Raw genomic sequence first — 21,001 nt, 5'->3', positions numbered from 1 at the left:
AGCAACAGTACATCAGTATTAACACCACACTTGCTCCAGAAAAATGCTTTTGTTACTTGTATGAATTCCTCCCCATGACAATAAAACACATTAAAGCCAATAATGTAGTTTATCCCTAACAAAAGACTGCTGTAGACCTCTTTTCCAATGTATACCAAGTTCAGGCAAGAAGATTATATTTCATTTTGTTTAGGTTGATTAGTCCTGCGACAACTGTCGTTGCTTTGCAGCAGAGCAGGAGTTAATATTGTCTCCTCCCTCTTGTCTTCTCTGAATATCTTTCTCAGAAACGAAAGTGAAAGTGCAGCCCTGTGAGCAACTGTGTCTCCGTATGTTACTGCTATGGACTCAAGGCTTTACCTCATTATTCTGAATTTGCTGATAGTTTGTAATGGTAAGTGCTAAAACGGGAGCCTCCTAACTAGGGTTGCTACCTTTTCTGGAATAAAATACCGGCCTTCCTATATATTTATCTTTTTTTCCTATTAATAACATTGGGATCAACCATCATTTTTACCGGCCAGGTGGCAACCCTACTCCTAACACAAAACCAATAGCCATCAGACAACATACATTACACACTTTTGCACAGCAATGGACTGTCATTATAAATCCCAAAATATTACAGTAGTGCCAGCTTCACACTAAGGTCATCTATTATTAAACAAGAGTATTTAAAACTTCTCTGACAAAGTAGGACAGAAATGTCTGTATTTAAAATTAAGTATTAGAATGTTCTTTTTGTATACAGGGTGCCTTTATTCTCATATTGCATGAATATACCTGTTATGTTTCTTAACAATTGCAGGAAACAGCTTTGGGGCTTAGAAAGTGAATCCCAGTAGTCAGTGTTCTTTCTCGAGTTCTGAAGTTGCAGTTTTATAGGTATATGACATGTCAACTCACAAGATTTTTCAGGAGTATCCCTATTTTGATTCTGATTATTTGCAGTAATAGCCCTTTATTACTGCACCCAAATTACTGTTACCCCCCCCCCAACACAAAAGGGACAAAAACCCACCTAAAAATGCTTCTAACACAGACAGCCTTGAGAAGAGCTCATAGTTCTATCAGGGGCATAGACGGGGTGTAAAGATATGTGGCTTTAAACTGCCTGTAAAAGGGCCTGGCAGATTGATGTGTTATATAATATCACACTCTAACAAACAGGGTGGATGCCATTTGTCTAAGGAGGCTATGACATTGCATAATCCGTTTTTTTTAAATGCAAATTTGCACCAAAAAATATTGTGACGGCATATTGATGCTGCTAGAAGCTGTGTCTGCCTGCCGTCTATTCTTCTTTAGCAATGCATTTTTATTATTTACATTTAAGTGTCACAAAAAATAGTTTTAAGCATTTCCAGCACCCCCTTCCATCAGCTCTTAAAGTGACTGTGACACAATATTAAAGGACCACAAAAACTCCAAATGAACATTTTCTAGTTATCAATCTACCCAATAAGATGTGATATATGTGTTAAATAGCAAAAATAGTAGCTTCATTCTACAACCTTTAATGCTCAAATAAAATGTTCTTCAGCCACATTTAGGTTTGGTGGAGATCAAAATAAGCTGGCAGCGCTCCTCCTGCAAAAAAAGCTTATGGACATATAGACAGTGTAGTTAGCATAGTAGTAAGAAAGATCAAACTGTAGAGGTGCCACAAATAAGAAATCTTGATAAACTCACCAAGTAAAAACAGGGGTCCAGGTGCATCAGCCCCAGCCTCTCAGGGGGCAGAATAAAACAACAGCAGTGCTATTGAAAGGGGCTTCAGACACACTAGAAAATCCACGGGGCCACAAATAAAAATTTTACAAAATCTGTTTATTTTAGTTTACATTATGATCAAACACCTCCTAATGGCCTTATGAGTTTTGTGCCCCTAAGGCACTTAGTCATAAGCCTGAAATACCTAAGGCCATTAGGACATGTTTGATTTTTATGTAAACTGGAATAAACTGTTTTTATATTACTTTATATTTGTTGCCCCGTCAATTTTCTAGTGTGCCTGAAGCCTCCTTCAATAGTATTGCTGACAGTAGTAAAGAAGACTTTGAATAGCTATGACTTTGGCTGTGAAGATGGCACTGTGAAAGTTCTTTGTCTTTATGTGTAGTATTTTTGGGCAATGTGTATCATTTATTTAAATTATTGACACTATAAACTAGATAATATAAATTCGATTTGTAGTATATTCATGTGCCCATAGGGTAAACCCTCAAATTATGATAAACAGAACAGACATTAACTCAAGAGACAGTTCCAGAAAGGAACTAGCAATGTACCATAAGGGTTTCTGGAAATTCTAGAAATAAAGCTGCATTATCGGGAAAAATACATACATAAACAAAGTAAGTGAAACTGTTCTCAGAGTTTGTGCTCTCACTAAAATCCGTCAGTTTGCTCAAAAATTCGAATCCAGAGCATATATATATATTTGTTTTTTTTTCTACCTATGATACTGATATGCATATTTATATATCAGTAAGGGGGCATTCATGTTTGAAATTGCAGCTCAGTGAATCTGGAAGCAGTATTTTAGCAGAATAGTTTTTAAACCAAAGTAAACTTTCAATCTCATGCTTGGTAGAGTGTTCAGCACCTGTGTTAGCGGGGCTCCAAACTGATCAACAGCGTTTTGGTATCGGCAGTAAACTGCAGTAAACTACTGGGCCAGATTTAATTCAGTAAGCAAAAGTTATCTCATTGTTTATCACGTGACAACTCATGGACGAGATTCAATTTGAAGTAAATTCAGTTCAAGTTTTTCCATAGACTTTTATAATAATAATATTAATAATGTGATAATCATTGTGATAAGTTTTATTGAATTGCATCTCAATTGAATCCTGTCCATGAGTTTTCATGTCATAAACCCTTCCTAACTGAATTGAATAAGGCCCATTGTCAGATGTAAAGACATTGATTTGATAGAAAACTTCACATTTCATTTTATAATGCCTTAATATAGTCTCTCCACTTTCCAACTGTCTTACTGACAGACATCCAGTCCTTTGAAGACTTGACCTCAAGGAAGAGCAGAAAGCTTTCCTGTATGTATGTGGATATGAGAAATAAAACCTTGTTGGGCTACAATGATATTATGAAACAGAAAGCCTTTTTAGTATTAAGCAGCAGGAAACAACTTTCCAAGGAATATTTTGATTCGGAAGGAATTACATTTATTTTGAAAGGTAAGACTCATTTATAATTACAGTTCAGGTGGACACAAGGCCATATGGCCCTGCTTTAAGCTGCCTAAAAATATCTTGCACTGTTTCAAATAGGGGCAAGGGTATTTTTATATGTATCTATCTATTTAGCATCCCATACCTTGGGAAATTTGAACCATGTCCCATTCTTATATTAAATCTGTGCATCACAACCACCTGGGAACCCTGGGTCCAATTCAGCCTCTGAGTCTGCTGCTTCTATACTTAGGCCACTCATCATAAATGCTGGAAACTCACTTTGCCCATCTAAATCTAAAGGTGAGCTGATAGCATGCGAGTCATATAATATAAATGGCAAAATGGAAAAAAAAAAATTAATTTTATTAGCATGAGGTTTTGTGTACAGTTTGTATCCATTTTCATTTTTTAATTTGCACTCATCGACTTCAGAAATGTCACCAGCAGATAGCACCAGAAGACCAAAAAATGACACTGATCATTAGTGAATCCTGCATGCATCTTAAAACTGGCCAACACAATAGCCACACGATCTAAAATAGAGAAGGCACAGCATCTGCCTACTAGAAACAATTATAATTTAGAGGAGATAATTATAGTAATGATAATGATGGTGATGATGAGGATATACACAAAAGTACTTGTTGCATTAAATGGAGGTTTTTTAGCTGTTTTAAAGGGAAGTTAAGGCTATACACATGCCATATGCCAAGGTTAGGAGGTTAAGAACCAAGATGCCTGCACACCTTAACCAGTCACAGGCTAACATTAATATACATTATAAAGGCACACTAGCTTCTGACTGGCCAGCCCAATCACACCATAATTGGGTATATGGAATCCTGGAAAGAGATGTACCTCGCTCTTTGGGGTAAATTTATCAAAGCGTGAAGTTCCGCCACTAGAGTGAAATTCCGCAGCTCACAATTCATTTTTACGGGATTTTGAAAGGCATATTTATCAATGGGTGAAAGTGAAAGTTCACCATTTGATAAATACACCTTTAAAAAGCACATAGAAATGAATGGAAAGTGGCGGAATTTCACTCTAGTGGCGGAACTTCACTATTAACTTCACTCTTTGATAAATATACCCCTAAATCCATAGTTAGAATTAGCCCCTGTCTTACAGGGGTCTGCATTTGTATTATCACAAAATATTTATATATTAATTAGACATGCTTATTATTTTATTTTTTAATAACATTTTGGTGGGGAGGGTAAATAAGGGGATTCAGTTCAGAATGAGCAATTCTGACCCCAGAATTTTCGAATCTTGGGATCCTAACACTGGAAGATGTTTAATAATGACATAATTTTCCCAAGGTATCAACCCAATCTACATGTTTATTAATATAGGGGTGGTAGGATTCTCCAGCTGAATGCATTATAAGCACTGTTCATGGTGGGGTCCATAGTAGTAATGTGCGGGTTGACCCAAAACTGGCAGGGAGCAGCGGGTTTACTACTGGTTGGGCAGGTTTGGGTTGAAATTTAGGTGCCCATTGTGGGTTAGGGTAGGTGTGGGTCAGACTAGGGAAGTACACTCTGCATCTGAAGATTCCCTTTCTTGGAACCAGAGGCATGCATAGAAGTAGTATACAGAGTCCATAGTAACCACTGCACATTCCTCAAGGGCAGGGGTGTCCAAACTTTTTGCAACGAGGGCCAGATTTGGTGAGGTGAAAATGTGTGGGGGCCGACCATTCAGCCTGACATTCATTCCGAGGTAGCTAGCTTGCGATCAGGATCATTCACTCCTGGAGATGGACGAGTACATGGCGTTTAGGAAGTGGAGTCTGTTTGGACTTATTCTCCATGCCTCATTTAAACAAGGAATTGTGTAGCCGTGGCAGTAATATTTGGGCACATGATAAGTGAAATGATCGTATATACTGCTTCCTGTGTGCTGAAGGTGTTAGCAATAGACATGTACTGGCACGTAGTGATGCACCGCACTCACATACGTCTTTAGTTTACTGTACTGGCACGTCAGTATGTCTATTGCACCTTCAGCCCAAAAGAAGTATATGAGAGTGGCGCGTCACTATGTGCCAATACGTATCTATTACTTACACCTTCAGCACACAGGCAGCAGTATAGACCAAGTGGCAGATCATTTCATTAACGTGCCCAAATAATACGGCTACGTGATTCCTGATTGCACTGTGCTGGCAGGCTGCATTATTATTCATTTCATGAACGAGGCTGAGGGCCGGTGTAAATTTGAAAACGGGCTGCAATTGGCAAGGGGGCTGCACTTTAGACATGCCTAATCAAGGATATGACCAAAACCAGTATTCCACCAAGTAGCCAGCTTTTCTTTTCCTGGTGATAAATTTAAGACCCAGCTGATCACATCTTGATGTATTGAATACAATACCCTACAATGACCCTTCGTTTGGCAGAGGGAATTTAAGAATAAAAACAGTAAAAACAATATTATTAAATCTGCCTTCTTTCTAGTTAATGGTGAACATGGCTTGCATTTTTTCAGATTCACCAGTCAACACAATGAAGTTCTTAAAGGAACACACTCTGGACCTAGTGTGTGAGGTCAACCCATACTTTACAGATAACACCCAGATTATCTGGCCTGGTATCCATGTCATTGAGAATATGGAAGAAGCTTGGTTCGTCAGCAGATTCAAGCACCCAAATGATAAATTTCAGTTTACTTTATTTTTCACCCACATTTCACAGAAATCCCTGGAAGAACAGGATGGATCTCAACTGCAGGCATTTCCAAATGCTGAAATTCGCTATGTGTTACGTATGTATTTATTCATTCTAGGAGGACCATACACAGCTTATCAAATGCAGGTGGTTAAACATGATAGGGTTGGGGGGCTGAGGTTGGGTATGTCTATAGCAAGTTAACTTTTAGTATGTTATAGAATGGCTAATTCTAAGCAACTTTCCAACTGGCCTTCATTGTTTATTCTTTATAGTTTTTGAACTACCTTCTTCTTCTAAATCATTTAAACATTAAATGAACCCAATCGGCTGGTTTTGCTTCTAATACAGGTTGATTATATCTTAGTTTGAATTAAGTACAAGGTACTGTTTTATTATTACAGAGAAAAAGGAAATTGTTTTTAGAAATTTGGAATTTTTGGCTAAAATGGAGCCTATGGTACACGCCCTTTCCGTAGGAGAATTTTGGATAACGGATCCCATTTCTGTACTAATCTTTCCATTCAGAACCTCTCCTATTCATATTTAAGTCTCTCATTCAAATCAATGCATGGCTGCTAGGTTAATGTGGACCCTAGCAACCAGATTGCTGAAACTGCAAACTGGAGAGCTGCCGAACAAAACATTAAATAACTCAAATACCACAAATAATAAAAAATTAAAACCAAATGCAAATAGTGTCAGAATATCACTTTCTACATCATACTAAAAGTTAATTTAAAGGTGAACAACACCTTTGATTTGGAAAGTTACTCCACCAAACCCCCAATGTTTTTTAGAGCTTTAGATTAACTTGTCCCATTACAATTATTGCTTATGCAAAGCCCAGGAAAGCCAAGTCTAAAAGAAGACCAATAGGCAAAGCATAATAAGGTAGCCATTGAATTCTTGGTGAGTTGTATTTATGCAAAGCCTTCTGAACATGCACCATTCTACATGAAACTCTAATTTACTTTACAGCTGTGTTTATGTTAAGCACACAGACTCCACATGTCCAGACAAGACTTCAAGAAGATGCTTTGTTGAACTGCGATTTTTCTATTGACCACCATGCTGATGTGAACATTGTTTGGAAATTACTCAAGAAAGGCGGCCAAGAGATGAAACTTCTTACGTACAAGGGATCTGAGAAATCAGTTGTATATCATGTTAAAGGGATTGCGATGTATGTAGATGAAGTACCCAAGGGGTCGGCTTCTCTTGTAGTGAAAAATGTAGATCTGGAAAAAGAAGGGCTGTATACGTGTTCCGTGTCTGTGAACTCACTGTTTGGGGACCAAGTCATACATCTTGAAGTTGTAGGTATGGGTTTCTTTACCTTAAGTGTATTGCACAAGAAGTGCATTTGACAACTGCAAACAGTAAGACAAAGGCAATACCCATTTACCTATCCTCCCTCCCCGACAAGAACAATTTATGCATGTTGGATCCTTCTTTAATTCTTTGCCGATACTGACTTATTGCCCTCAAACATCAGCTTCCTTCTAGAATTAAAGGAGAAGGAAAGGCTTGCAGCACAAGGGGGTGCCAAATATTAGGTACCCCCAAATGATTGTATTTACTTACCTGAAACCCTGGGCCGGTGCTCCTATCAGCTGAAAACTGCACCGGCCCAGGGTTATACCAGTGAGCACTATGGAGCGACCCACTTCCGTCTTCTTGTCTTCAAATTTCCGAGGGTAAACGCATGCACAATTTAACGAAATAGCCGACTTTTTAGTTAAAGTTCGGCTTTTCGTTCTACTGCACATGCGCAGCCGCGCGAAGGCAGAAGAAGATCGCTCCGTGGTGGTCACAGGTATAACCCGGGCCGGTGTTAGGAGCACCAGCCCGGAGTTTCAGGTAAGTCAATACAATCACTTGGGGGGTGCCTAACATTTGGCACCCCCAAGTTCACCAAGCCTTTCCTTCTCCTTAAAACAAAGATCACTTGTTGGATTACAGTTTTCATAGTGCAATTACTTGAGTGCAGCTTGTTGAACTTTAAATATCCAAATATGATCCTGTTTCATATATTTACCACATTAAAATGAATTATGGTACACCAATAGCTATATCAAAACGTATAACAAATGTACCAACAATGTACAAGTTGTTATTACAATAATAACCTTCCACGAGTTGTGTCCTTATGCAATTGTATCTATACTGTCTACTTTATTGACCAATTGCATAACAGGTGAAAAATTTGTTCCAGTTTTTTTAAACCATAGCAACCAATCAGCAGGCAGCATTTACCAGTCTGCTGTTTAAAAGTTAACATGTAGGGGCAGATTTATTAAGGTTCGAATTGTTTTTTCCTTGAAAATTCGAAGATTCAAGTATTTTTTTGTTCAAAACTCACATGTTCGAATGAGTTTTGAAAAAAAAAATTTGAATATTCATTATACCCCAACCCCGGAAATAGCTTGGATCCGAAAATACACCATCTAAAACCTGTTGAGGTTCTGTAGAAGTCAATGGCAGAGGTCATTTGAAGAGGTTAACATACAGCACAAAGGTTTTAGTGGGAGCACTTACCGGACATCCACAGGCTTCAGCGTGCTACACGTCCATCGCCAACCAATGCTGTGAGTCCATTTCCTTAATAGATACAATTAAAATATCCAAAATTACAGCAGCATACCAAAAAACGTAGCTGCCTGCTTGACGCGTTTAGTGGAGCTTCTGATGAAGTGGCTGGATGCCACGAAACGCGTCAAGCGGGCAGATCCGTTTTTTGGTATGCTGCTGTAATTTTGGATATTTAAATGTGCTTCGAATAAATTTTCACTTTTTTACCATTTTAAACCGGCTTCCTTGGTGCTCCGCTGATTGTATCTACTATGAAGAGGTTAACAGCCTAGTTAATGTTCAAGTCTTTTCGGAGGGTTTTGCCCAAAAACTCGAATTCGATCGATTTGAGTTTTGTTCTACCAGAAGACCTGACCATTTCGGGTTGCGGGACTCGAACCCGCAGATGTTTTTGACATTCGAGTTTTTTCTTAAATGATATACCATTTGAGTTCCGAGGCCATTCGAGTTCATTTGCAGTAAAAAAAACTCTAATACTCGACCTTTGATAAATAACCCCCTACTGTAGGTTAGTAGACCTGAAACAAATGTGTCTGTGCCCCAAATATATACAAACTTTCAATATATGTGCTCTCAAATTCAGTATCAGTAGTGTTTTGTCTTTTTTCTTTGCAGAACCTCCCATAGTAAATCTTAATGTAAAATCGCTGCTGCTCACAGAGGGCCAAGAACAGAAACTTGTGTGTGAAGCCTCTAAATACTACCCTTTGGATGTTAATATAGAATGGCTGCGAGAAGGACGAGATCAGACTCTATTACCTACTGTTCTGAAGAATGTGCTTTACAGTAGTCACAAGCACAACAATGATGGAACCTACAGCCTGTCCAGCTTCTTTATTTTTACTGCTTCTCAACTGGATAATGGTGCTGTTCTCACATGTCGTGTGGAGCACATGAGCCTAAAGCATCCCATAAGGAAGAGTGTGAAGGTTCGAGTCGAAGGTACATGGTACACTCTCATTTCATTGGTCATTCCATCCCCCTCTCTTTATACTTTACATTTATTAAAAACTGTCTTTAGTAATATATGCTTGGGACCTGGGGTTTTCCGGATAATGGATCTTTCCATAATTTGGATCTTCATACCTTAAATCTACTAGAAAATCATATAAACATTATATAAACATATCATATAAACATTAAATAAACCCAATAGGCTTGTTTTTGCTTCCAATAAGGTTTAATTATATCTTAATTTGGATCAAGTACAAGCTACTGTTTTATTATTACAGAGAAAAAGGAATTCAATTTTAAAAATATGGATTATTTTGGATTAAATGGAGTCTATGGGAGACAGCCTTTCTGTAATTCAGAGCTTTCTGGATAACGGGTTTCCGGATAACGGATCCCATACCTGTACTATATGCAACCTCTTGATTTGTGTATGCACCATAATTGCTATACTGGTGTTTTTTATACATACTGGCATTAACAAAGAAGTTTTTGCTGTGGAATAATTGTATTTATATACTAAGGAGTATGTTTCCATAAATGTTTTCATATCTACATACGGTATTTATATGTTTACATTTTTCCTGTATATGGTTACAGCAGCTCTGTAGATACATTCAATTTAATTTGACTAAATCATGTTTTAGAGTGAGTTTAGTGGGGGTTTTTTTTCAATTTTTCCTGTTTCCACACATCTAGTCACCCATGAGGCATTCCCATAGCAGATTGTCTTATTAATTGTATTTAATGATTTTATAATAAATTACTGGCCAGGCTTCATGTTTTTATTGAACTTGTGAATCTTTAAAACATTTATTAAATAGTTTGTCATTTCTGCAGGCTTTTTGCCCAATATAATTCCCCTCAAAACTGGTCTGCTATACATATCTGGCCAATGCTTATTAATAATGTGTATAAATGTCCCTAACTGGTAACTGTATCTTGTTTCAAAAGCCAACTCACCAGATGGCTCATTTGCAGTGGCTGGATACATTTTGGATTTTAACCTGACATTTATTTACTAAACTCAGAATGCAAAAATCACAAAAAATGTGAAACTTTTAAAAAATCACGAATTTTTTGGAATTTATTAAACCCGAGGCTGGAAAGGTCCGAATTAGAACATCTGGCATCTCAGACCTGTCGAGGTTGCATATAAGTCAATGGGAGAAGTGCGCTGGGTTTTGTGCAATACCCTGAGGTTTTTGTGTGAAAAATCCTTAAAAATCATGAAAATCGGGCAAAAAAAATCATGAAAATTTGATTTTTTACCGGGTTGCTGGGGTCAAATTACCCTAGCAACTATGCATTGATTTGCATAAGTGACTGGATTATGAATAGGAGAGACCCGAATAGAAAGATGAGTAATAAAAAGTAGCAATAATGATGCATTTGTAGCCTTACAGAGCATTTGTTTATAATTATAAATATAATAATTCAAAAAAACATAAAAAAGAAAAACATGAAGACCACCTGAAAAGTTGCTTAGACTTCCCCTTCCCCTTTTAACTCTAATTCCCCTCTTTAAATAAACCCAAGTTCAATACTGGATTTGAATCTACTGCATAACAGAATTCCAGTCCAGTAGAATTCACATATTTAAATAATCGTTCCATTAGTACTCCAAGTAATCCTCAGTTGGAAAGAAAATTGTCCCAAGCAAAAAGCAATCATACCATAAATGATGTTGTCCTAAAATACATTCCTATAATAAATGATGTTTATTCTACATATCAGTACCTTTATGATCTAAACTCTGTATGTATATGATAGCAGTAATTAACACATAGGCCACTTCCCATTGGACATTCACTATCAAATCAGGATTAGACAAAACAGACAGAATTAGAACCTGTAAACATAGATCTTCAAATTACAAAAGATTTACATTGAGTATATTTCCATAATATATACTATATATTAATACAGTTTATATAATAACTAAATAGAATACTGTATATGTGTACAGATGTAATAACAGATGCAACACTGGGAATTGTAAGCAATCAGTAAGTAGCATTTATTGGTCTGAAAAACAAATATCTGAATGGGTTCAGCGGTATTAGAACTGAAGCACACTTTGAATGACATTGTTCTCTTTTGGTGTATATACAATCTAAAATAATGTCGCAAAGAATATATCAAATCTTTCCAAAATTTCTAAAAGTCCTGTGGCTAAATCTCATTTTCTTTTCTTTTTTTTAACAGAATCTCCAAGCTATCAAGAATTTTTCTTGGTAATTCTGATTATCTTTTTAAGTGTGGTACTTCTAACACTCATATTGCATCTTAACAGAGGTAATTCTTTCTTAAATGATGTATTTTCTAGGGTGATTAAAAGGGAACTATTGCAAAAAATGAAAATTTAATGTAAGCTTCAGCATACTGTGCCAAATTAGATCAAAGGGCAGGAGATGCTCCCTATGCTGTGAAATGAGAGAGCAGATGAGAGAGAGTGCTACCCTTTGCACATCTTTAAATGGGGAACTATCACGAAAATGGAAATTTAATATAAGCTTCATCATACTGAAATTAGAAACTTTCTAAATACAGTCAATTAAATATTCTGCATAGTTTCTGAAATAATCAAGTTTATGTTCACTATTCCTCTCTCGGCATCTGTTTCTCTTCATTCTGTCTTCATGCAGCAGTTGGGTGTCGGATATTCATTGACAGTTAGATCCAATATATCTTATAGGGGGGGGCTTTTTTCCTAGCAGATGTATTAGAGCACACTCAAATAACTGATTCCAGTACAAACAAAATCTAACAAAATAACTGCCTTTTGCACAAATTCTGCATGTAGAGAGACAGGATTTCTGGTGAGTTTAACAGAGTAAGCTCTAATACATCTTCTAGGCAAAAGGAGTCCCCTAATAAGATATATTGCATCTAACTGTCAATGATTATCTGACACCCAACTGCTGCATGAAGACAGAACGAAGAGAAACGGATACCGAGAGAGGAATAGTGAACATAAACTTGATTATTTCAGAAACAATGCAGAATATTTAATTGACTGTATTTAGAAAGTTTATTATTTCATTATGATAAAGCTTATATAAAATTTTTATGATAGTTCCCCTTTAAAGATGTGCAAAGGGGATTACACTCTCCCATCTCCTCTTTCATTTTACAGCATAGGGAGCATCTCCTGCCCTTTGATCTAATTTTGCACAGTCCACATTAACCTCTCAGAAACGCTATGCCAACCACGAAAAGGGCTCAGACCTTTTATTTTCAGGATTTTATTTTGTCCATATATATATATATATATATATATATATATATATATACAAGAGTCCTCTGCACTCAACCCATTATAAATATATTTAAGACAGAGACATTTTGTGCATAGTGCTACTGAAAAATGCCTTACCCTTTAAACAAAACAGGGATTGTTTGTCCATATATTGCAATATATTTAAGCTGGCCAACTACGTCAAAGTCATCCCATATCTGGCCAGTCCTATGCTCAATTTTCATCTGATTCATTAAGAATTCTATTGCTGCAGCTTCATTATACTTTTTACAAAGTTTTACCTGCAACTTACTTGCTGCTTTCAAAGTAAAACTCCCAAACTTGGCTGCCCTTTTATTAGACACCAGTGGGATCACCTGACTATAGCTGGGAAGGGTGGGAGCTACAACATGGAGCTGGTCACTGCTCCTGTATAAATTATAACAAAAAAGGGAAAGTTGTGCTCACCACTGTGGTGAGCACAAATTTCCCTTGTGTATATATATGTATTGCTACTGCTACATTGCACAGAAATACAATATCAGTTAAAGGGATAATGTCACATTAGTGCAGACTTTTTAATAATTCAAGATTTACGAGTGTATTGTATTATTTTATCACATTAGAGATTCGGTTTTCATATAGTTGCATGGTATTTCTGAGAATGTCACTGTCATTAAATAAACAAGCTCTTTAAACAAAAATACCATTACAATAGAAATGAAGGAGAGCAAAGCCCTTGTTAGGATTAGGATATAACGTTACATTCAGTGATGAACCCACAGCTCTCTGAAATGATAACCTGTGCTCAGTAGGAAAACAGCAGATACAGCGATGGGCTGGATAATAATGTTTAATATAATTATCAGTTCAAATGAAAAAGTCCAAATGCTGTTCTATTGTTTATTTTGCTTCCATTTAAATTTGTACTTTTTCTGTTCTTCATTTAACAGGGAGGAGCTCGAGTAAGGTAAGTTTCGTTATAGTAATACATTATTATACGCCTGCATGTGCTATAATTTTGTCTGCTATTACTATTATACAATCAGTGGTGGGTGAGAGTCCTTTCCTTTTGTTAAATAAAGTATCTATTGTATGGTCCCCTTTATATATTTATACAGTTATTACATCTGTACTTGGGCACCTTTTTCTGTTTGTAAAGAATGCCAGCATGGCCAGTCTTTCCTCATAGCTAAGATTTTCCATACCGTTTACCAGCTTAGTTGCCCTTATCTGCACCCCCTTAATTCAATAATACCCTGTTTGAGCGCTGGAAAACAAAACTGTACGGCATATTCTAGATGGAGCCTCACCAGTGATTTACCAATGGGAAGAATCTCTGTCTCCTCCAGTGAATCTGTCCCTTATAATACAGCTCAAAACCTTGCTGCTGTTGGTGCTGCTGACTGGCATTGTTTGCTACAGCTAAGCAGGTTTGGAGTGGGCTGGCGGGACACCAAGTAATAATAAAACTTGTTGGGCCCCGCCCACCCCAGGTAATAATAAAACTTGTTGGGCCATAAAACTTGTTGGGCCCCGCCCACCCAAACCTGCGCTCCCCTCTGAGCTCGCCCTCCTCTGGCCCTGATCGAGAGAACAGGTTGCGGCTGGAGGGAGGGGGGTTGTGGCTGGAGCAGGAGGGCCGGGAGCAAGGGTGCAGGCCCCTGTGTCAGAAGCCCCGGAGGGCCTCAGACCCCTCAGTCTGATGCTGCAGCTATTGTCCACAAGTGCCCCCAGGTTGTTCTTCATCAAAAAATTACCTAATTTAGTCCCACTAATGGAGTACAAAATCTTGAGAACAACCCTATTGCCCTCCCTCCCCAAAAATCACACCACCAAACAGCAGCTGTCCCCTTTCCTGGCTAAAATATGCAGAGTAACAGAGTGGAGTCTGCTCTTCAGGTCCTCTTCACTGCAACTGCTGACACAGAGCATGCACCATTGAAGCAATTTTCAGATCAGCTTCAACAGTGTATTCTCCTATGGGCAGATCACAGTACAGGTATGTGACCTGTTATCCAGAATGCTCGGGACTTGGGGGGGTTCTAGATAACGGATCTTACTTTGCATCAAGTACTGTTTTATTATAGCAGAGAAAAAGGAAATCATTTTAGAAAATTTGATTATTCAGATATAATGGAGTCTATGGGAGACAGCCTTTCCTTAATTCAGAGCTTTCTGGATAATGGGTTTCAAGACAACGGACCCATACCTGTAAAAAGAAACAAAATGGTGTGAGATGTCAACCCCGCTGTGTTACTCTGCATTACTCTGTTGAAAGAATGGTAAAAGAACAGAACATGATTCATGGGGTTTCACACTGTGGCTGCTGGAACTGCACTAGCTGTAACACTGAAGCACTATAGGGGCCCATTTATTAAACCATGAATTTATCTGGTGAGGTTTTTAAGACGAAAACTTTCATTTTTCGTAGAGAAAAAAACCTCGAATTTTTAGAGATTTATTATACCCCAAAGCTATGGAAGTCATTTAGAAGTCAATGGCAGATGTCCCTAAAGTTGTTTGTGAAGATTCTCATTCTTCCAGGTCATGGTTTATCTGTAGAAATAAGTCAAATCAACTGGACTTGCTGTGACTCATCGAGTTTTCAAGGAGACGAAAAAACACTGTCTGTTTTCATTGAACCTTTTCGCCAGCCACTCCAAAGTTTCTATACTTTTTATGTAGCTTTAGCATATTTTTTTATAGGTCTAAATATCTCATGTATAAGAATGTATTATCTAGATAATTTATTCCTATTTAAAACATTTAAAAATGTTTGATAACCATACTTTTAGACACTTAGGGGCACATTTACTAAGGGTCGAATATCGAGGGTTAATTAACCCTCGATATTTGACCCTCTAAGTAAAATCCTTTGACTTCGAATGTCGAAGTCGAAGGATTTATCGCAAATACTTAGATCGAAGGAAAAATCGTTTGATTGAACGATTAAATCCTTCGAATCGAACAATTCGATTCGGCTTTTAATCCATCGATCAAACGATTTTCCTTTGATCAAAAAAAGCTTAGAAACCTTATGGGGAAGGTCCCTATAGGCTAACATTGAAGTGAATTAAAGTGGCGAAGTAGGTAGTTGAAGTTTTTTTTAAAGAGACAGTACTTCGACTATCGAATGGTCGAATAGTCGAACGATTTTTAGTTCGAATCGTTCGAGTCGAAGTCGTAGTAGCCTATTCGATGGTCGAAGTACCCCAAAAAAACCTTCGAAATTCAAAGTTTTTTTACTTCGAATCCTTCAATCGAGCTTAGTAAATGTGCCCCTTAATTCTGAATTGTATTTATATCTCTTTATATATTTGTATCTATACCCTTATATATATTATATATATATATATATATATATATATATATATATATATATATAGAGAGAGAGAGATAGAGAGTGCTGATAGTTCCTTGTACTGATTGATAAGGATTTAACTGTGTTCAGTTCGTCCTCTGTGGAGTACTCTATAGACTGGTACAGTTTTGCTGGCAGATATATGTTGGCACTGGATATTTTATCAGGAAACTGTACAAGGTATTTGGGCGTAAATTACACGGCACCCTGAACCACAAAGAGCTATAACCTTGTGATTAAAAAAAATTACATAAAGAGATTAGAATTATTTTTCATCAGGCTCAGTTGTATTAAATTTCTTATCATTTTATTTATTATTTAGTCAAAGCACTACTGAAATTGGTGTGAAAAAGAAAGAATGCTGCCACGGTAAGTGAAAGTACCTGCACTGCATTGATGATGCAAAATAATGTAATGAACCCACAGTGAAATGATAACCTGTGCTCAGTAGGAAAACAGCAGATACAGCGATAGGCTTTATAATGTTGTATAATATAATGTGATGAATAATAAAAATGCTGTCACCTTCACTTAGGCCTGGCATGTCCAAAGTATGGCCCGGGGGCCAATTGTGGCCCGTTTTCAAATTTACACCGGCCCTCAGCCTTCATCATGAAATTAATAATAATGTGGCCCTCCAGCACAGTGTGTTCAGGAATCGCCTAGCCGTAGCAGTAATATTTGGGCACATTACTGAAATGATCTGCCACTTGGTCTATACTGCTACCTGTGTGCTGAAGGTGTTAGCAATAGACACATACTGGCACTAATGTGCCCAAATATTATTGCTACGGCTACGCCAGGGCCAGAAATAGGGGTAGGCAGAAGAGGCACCTGCCCAGGGCGCAATGAAAGGGGGGAGATGGACAGGTACCTGTCTTCTGCCTACCCCTAGTCCATGTTCGCTGCTCTCCCTCCCCACCGCCTCTTTCTCCTCCCCATCAGTGCTTTCCCCTCCCTCTCCAATCCCCTCTTGCACTCACCCCTCCTTCTCCACCGCATTCCCCTCCATCTCACCTCCGGCGCTCTCCCCTGCCTTCCCCTCCGGTGCTTTGTGCATGTATGCGCACACTGCGTTCAGGCTCGCACACAGAGGGGAGTGCGGTGGCCAGCCGGGTTGCCTAGGGCACCTGGTCGGATTGGTCCGGAACTGGGCTACGCAATTCCTTGTTTAAATGAGTTAAATTATGTCAATGGGTCAAAGAATGTCAGGCTGAACGGTCGGCCTCCACACCTTTTCACCTCACCAAATCTGGCCCTAGTTGTAAAAAGTTTGGACACCCTTGACTTAAGCTGGCCATAGATGTTGAGATTTTTAAAAGATCAGATCCTGATCGTGAGACCACAATCTTCTCAGAACGATCGTACGATCGTACGAATCTACCATCAACTAAAAAGACCAATTTACCAGGAAAACAAAGGGGAGCTGTCTGCTTGGCCCTGCAAACATAGAGAGATTGCACTGGGACCGACAAAGATTTTTTGACCTGGCCGATCAATTTCCCGACAGATGTCGGCCGAAAAATCTTAAGATGTACGATTGTTCGAATACCACTAACCGCACGATAATTTCGAAGGATTGGTCGGGCTTCCCTAAAATCGGTCGTTCGGCAAGAAGAATCGTCGCGTCTATGGGGACCTTTAGGCTGCAGAAATCCATCAGTACTAGGCTGGAGACACATAATCATGTAGTTGCTACATACAATTTGCTACATGAGCCTCTGTAATGTCCGATAGTTTGCAAAGTATCATGCAAGGCACCAAAATTGGTAAAAAAAGGACTAGACAAAACCTATTTATTTAAAGGGAAAGACTTTTTGACAAGAGCTCATTCAGTTGAGTTTATGTAGAAAAGATGCACTATCTGAACTAAACACTATGGGGCACATTTACTTAGCTCGAGTGAAGGATTAGAATAAAAAATACTTTGAATTTCGAAGTATTTTTTGGCTACTTCAGCCATCGAATTGGCTACTTCGACCTCGAATCGAATGTTTCAAACTAAAAATCGTTCAACCATTCAATAGTCGAAGTACTGTCTCTTTAAAAAAAACTTCGACCACCTACTTCACCACCTAAAACCTACCGAGCATCAATGTAAGCCTATGGGGAAGGTCCCCATAGGCTTTCTAACAAATTTCTGATCAAAGGAAAATCGTTCGATCACTGGATTAAAATCCTTCGAATCATTTGATTCGAAGGATTTAATCGTTCGATCAAATGAATTGCGCTAAATCCTTCAACTTCGATATTCGAAGTCGAAGGATTTAACTTCGAGGGTCGAATATCGAGGGTTAATTAACCCTCGATATTCGACCAATAGTAAATGTGCCCCTAAATCAATATGAATGTATTTTATTATTCAGACATACAAGACTCCCATAGGGCGCTGTCACAGCCCAGCACATGCGGCGAATCCAAGTAATCACTTCAAAATGCCTTCTTCCGCATTTCAGGGGATTACAAACGATCACCGTATATAATGTGTTTTACACCAGTGCTGCAAAATATGTTGGCGCTCTATAAATACATATTAATAATAATAATACATGTGGTGATTCCAACTAATGTTAAGGGGCAGGTATTGTTGGGTGCTTCATTGTCCAGGGGAGAGAAAATTGCACTACAGACAATGATTCACTGTGTGTGACAGGGTCCTTAGGCTCACAGAGTCATTCCACCCCTTCTTCACCTTTATCCATTGTGACATGATGGATTTTGGGACTTGAAGTCACCCTACTTTCCAGAGATTCTGCACACTATTCACTGTAGAAATCATAGGGACTTACAGAATATCCCAAAATCCATCCCTTTAAAGTGGTGGTTCACCTTTATGTATGTTATAAAATGGCCAATTCTAAGCACATTTTCATTATTAATTTTTATTGTTTTTTAATTTTTTGCCTTCTTCATCTGACTATTTCCAGATTTCAAGGGGGGGGGGGGGTTACTGAATCCGCTTAAAAACAAATGCTCTATAAGGCTACACATTTATTGTTATTGCAACTTTTTATTACTTTATATTTCTATTCAGGCCTCTCCAATTCATATTCCACCCTGTTATTCAAATCAAGGCATGGTTGTTGGGTAATTTGGACCATAGCAACCAGACTGCTGAATTTACAAACAGGAAAGCTTCTAATAAAAAAGCTAAATAACTCAAAAATCATATATAAGAAAAAATTGAAAACCACTCAGAATATTATTGCAGCTGGGATATTGTTTGACTTTTGTGTTATTTAGCTACATTATGATTTGGTCATTTTGGGCTTTGCATTGTTGCATTATAGGGATATTTTTTAAGCCTGTAGGCACATAACATAAGCAGCCAGTAACTACAGGTCTCTGCAGGGTCCAACTGGGCCTGTGGGACACCAGGAAAAAACCCAGTGGGCTGCCAGCCCAAACCTGCTCCATGTGAAGCCCTTGGCGCAGCTTCTGACCCCCCTACCGTCCCCAGGCGTGGCTGCAAGAGGGACTCTGCATGTGCCTTGTGATCACAGGAACTCCTGCTTGCTCTCATGGAATGATTCAAAAGCAAGGGGTGTGCAAGGGGACATACCTTCCACTCTCAAATTGTTTGGGGAAAGTTTCACCCGCCTGCAGCAATGGGACAGGCAATGTGTACCTGAATCTAGAACGAGCAATTAAACTTCAATAATAAGTGTTGCACTGGTGCCATTGTTTTGTAAATGATTCCTAATGCTGTATGCATGTTTATCCATTTTATACTGATATATTTCCTACGCATATTTATCTCTCAGCAGAAAATAAAACACCCAGACTTGACTTTGAAGAAAAAAAGGAGACTGAAGAAACAAGAAGTTATAGTAGTTTTAATTGGAAAACTAGAGAACTGGGCAGCTTAAAAGTAAAAATTAGTTGTGTACTGTAAAGTATTTATCATGTTACATGTGCTTGCATTACACAGAAAGAGACCATGACAGATAAGCTTGCTGCATTTGATGCAAATGTTTCCGAGATGGAAGAATTTGCTCAGTCTGAATGTTTTTATTCATTTTAGCACAGACATGTCTTTTCCCAAAATAATCCCAAATTTGGGGGCAGATTTATCAAGGGTCAAATTTTGAAGTGGAAAATACAGAATTGAATTCAAAATTGAATACTACGAAATTCTAAGTCGAATTCGTAGGATTTTGTGCATCGTAGGATCATATTCCGATCGTACATCGAATCGGTTTTATGGTGCGATCGTACGATTTTCCTTAGAATACAAAAAACTTAGAAATATGCTCTGGAAGGTCCCCATAGGCTAACTTTGCACTTCGGCAGGTTTAAGTTGGCGAAGTATTGAAGTCTAAGTTTTTTTTAAGAGACAGTACTTCGATTATCGAATAGTCGAACGATTTTACTTCGAATCAAAGGTCGTAGTCGTAGTAGCCTATTCGATGGTTTCGAATTTTTTAACTTCGAAAATTCCCTCGATTTCACTTCGACTCTTGATAAATCTGCCCCTTGGTGTGTGTGACAGTTTTGTACTGACATGGAGACTGTTATCACATTTATTTAAGAAATAGGGAAAAAACACATTTCTTTTAGCGATATCAATGATCAAACAGCCAGAACTCTTCTGCTTCTGATACGATGCTGGTATTATGGGTGGCTCAATGCACTAATGTATAATGTTTCACATGTATCTCCAATGAAAACAATTTGAACAATTTTACCAGCTGCATAAGGCACTTGAGTATTGTTTAATCTTTGATTAAGTCAGTGTTATAGGAAAACATTTAAATGCCCTTGCAATATATTTGTACCATGAGATTTTATAGAATACGTTTTCATTATATAGTTATTGTATGTATGTAGAGGCAATTGAGCTCCCAGGACAATGGAAACACTGTGTATTGTCCTGCCCTGAGGAAGACTCTGCAGCTGTAGAGATAAAGCAGATCCCCCTGTAAGTCCACATGCACTACATAATATCCAGTTCCAGGCCCTGAACGTATAGTAACGT

At 38.1% G+C, this 21,001-nt stretch overlaps 1 protein-coding gene across 3 annotated transcripts; it reads left to right on the top strand.

Moving 5' to 3' along the window:
• The first annotated feature begins 291 nt into the window (after positions 1–291).
• On the top strand, positions 292–20,307 carry LOC108707457 (tapasin-related protein). 3 transcript variants are annotated; one of them, XM_041581869.1, is made up of 9 exons: positions 292–394; positions 3,009–3,200; positions 5,694–5,969; positions 6,854–7,195; positions 9,083–9,409; positions 11,627–11,655; positions 13,613–13,629; positions 16,346–16,392; positions 19,791–20,307. In XM_041581869.1, exons 1-9 carry the CDS (start codon positions 343–345, stop codon positions 19,916–19,918), a joined length of 1,410 nt encoding a protein of 469 aa, XP_041437803.1. In that variant the 5' UTR covers positions 292–342; the 3' UTR covers positions 19,919–20,307. The 3 variants fall into 3 exon arrangements, with proteins under 3 accessions (XP_041437803.1, XP_041437802.1, XP_041437804.1); XM_041581868.1 differs by having other exon boundaries at positions 19,788–20,307; XM_041581870.1 differs by lacking the exon at positions 19,791–20,307 and having other exon boundaries at positions 11,627–11,716.
• The last annotated feature ends 694 nt before the right edge of the window (positions 20,308–21,001 follow it).

Source organism: Xenopus laevis, chromosome 2L, assembly GCF_017654675.1.
Source record: "Xenopus laevis strain J_2021 chromosome 2L, Xenopus_laevis_v10.1, whole genome shotgun sequence".
Lineage (NCBI taxonomy): Eukaryota > Metazoa > Chordata > Amphibia > Anura > Pipidae > Xenopus > Xenopus laevis.
Note: the sequence above shows the minus strand (reverse complement) of the source record. Positions and strands in the feature narration are given on the sequence as shown.

What these genes read in the sequence shown, in the direction of transcription:
- LOC108707457 (XM_041581868.1), top strand. Translation starts at nt 343, where the DNA reads ATGGACTCAAGGCTTTACCTCATTATTCTGAATTTGCTGATAGTTTGT. An exon ending in AATTACATTTATTTTGAAAG is followed by an intron (nt 3,201 to 5,693) that starts GTAAGACTCATT and finishes GCATTTTTTCAG; the next exon opens with ATTCACCAGTCAACACAATG. An exon ending in TGTGAAGGTTCGAGTCGAAG is followed by an intron (nt 9,410 to 11,626) that starts GTACATGGTACA and finishes TTTTTTTAACAG; the next exon opens with AATCTCCAAGCTATCAAGAA.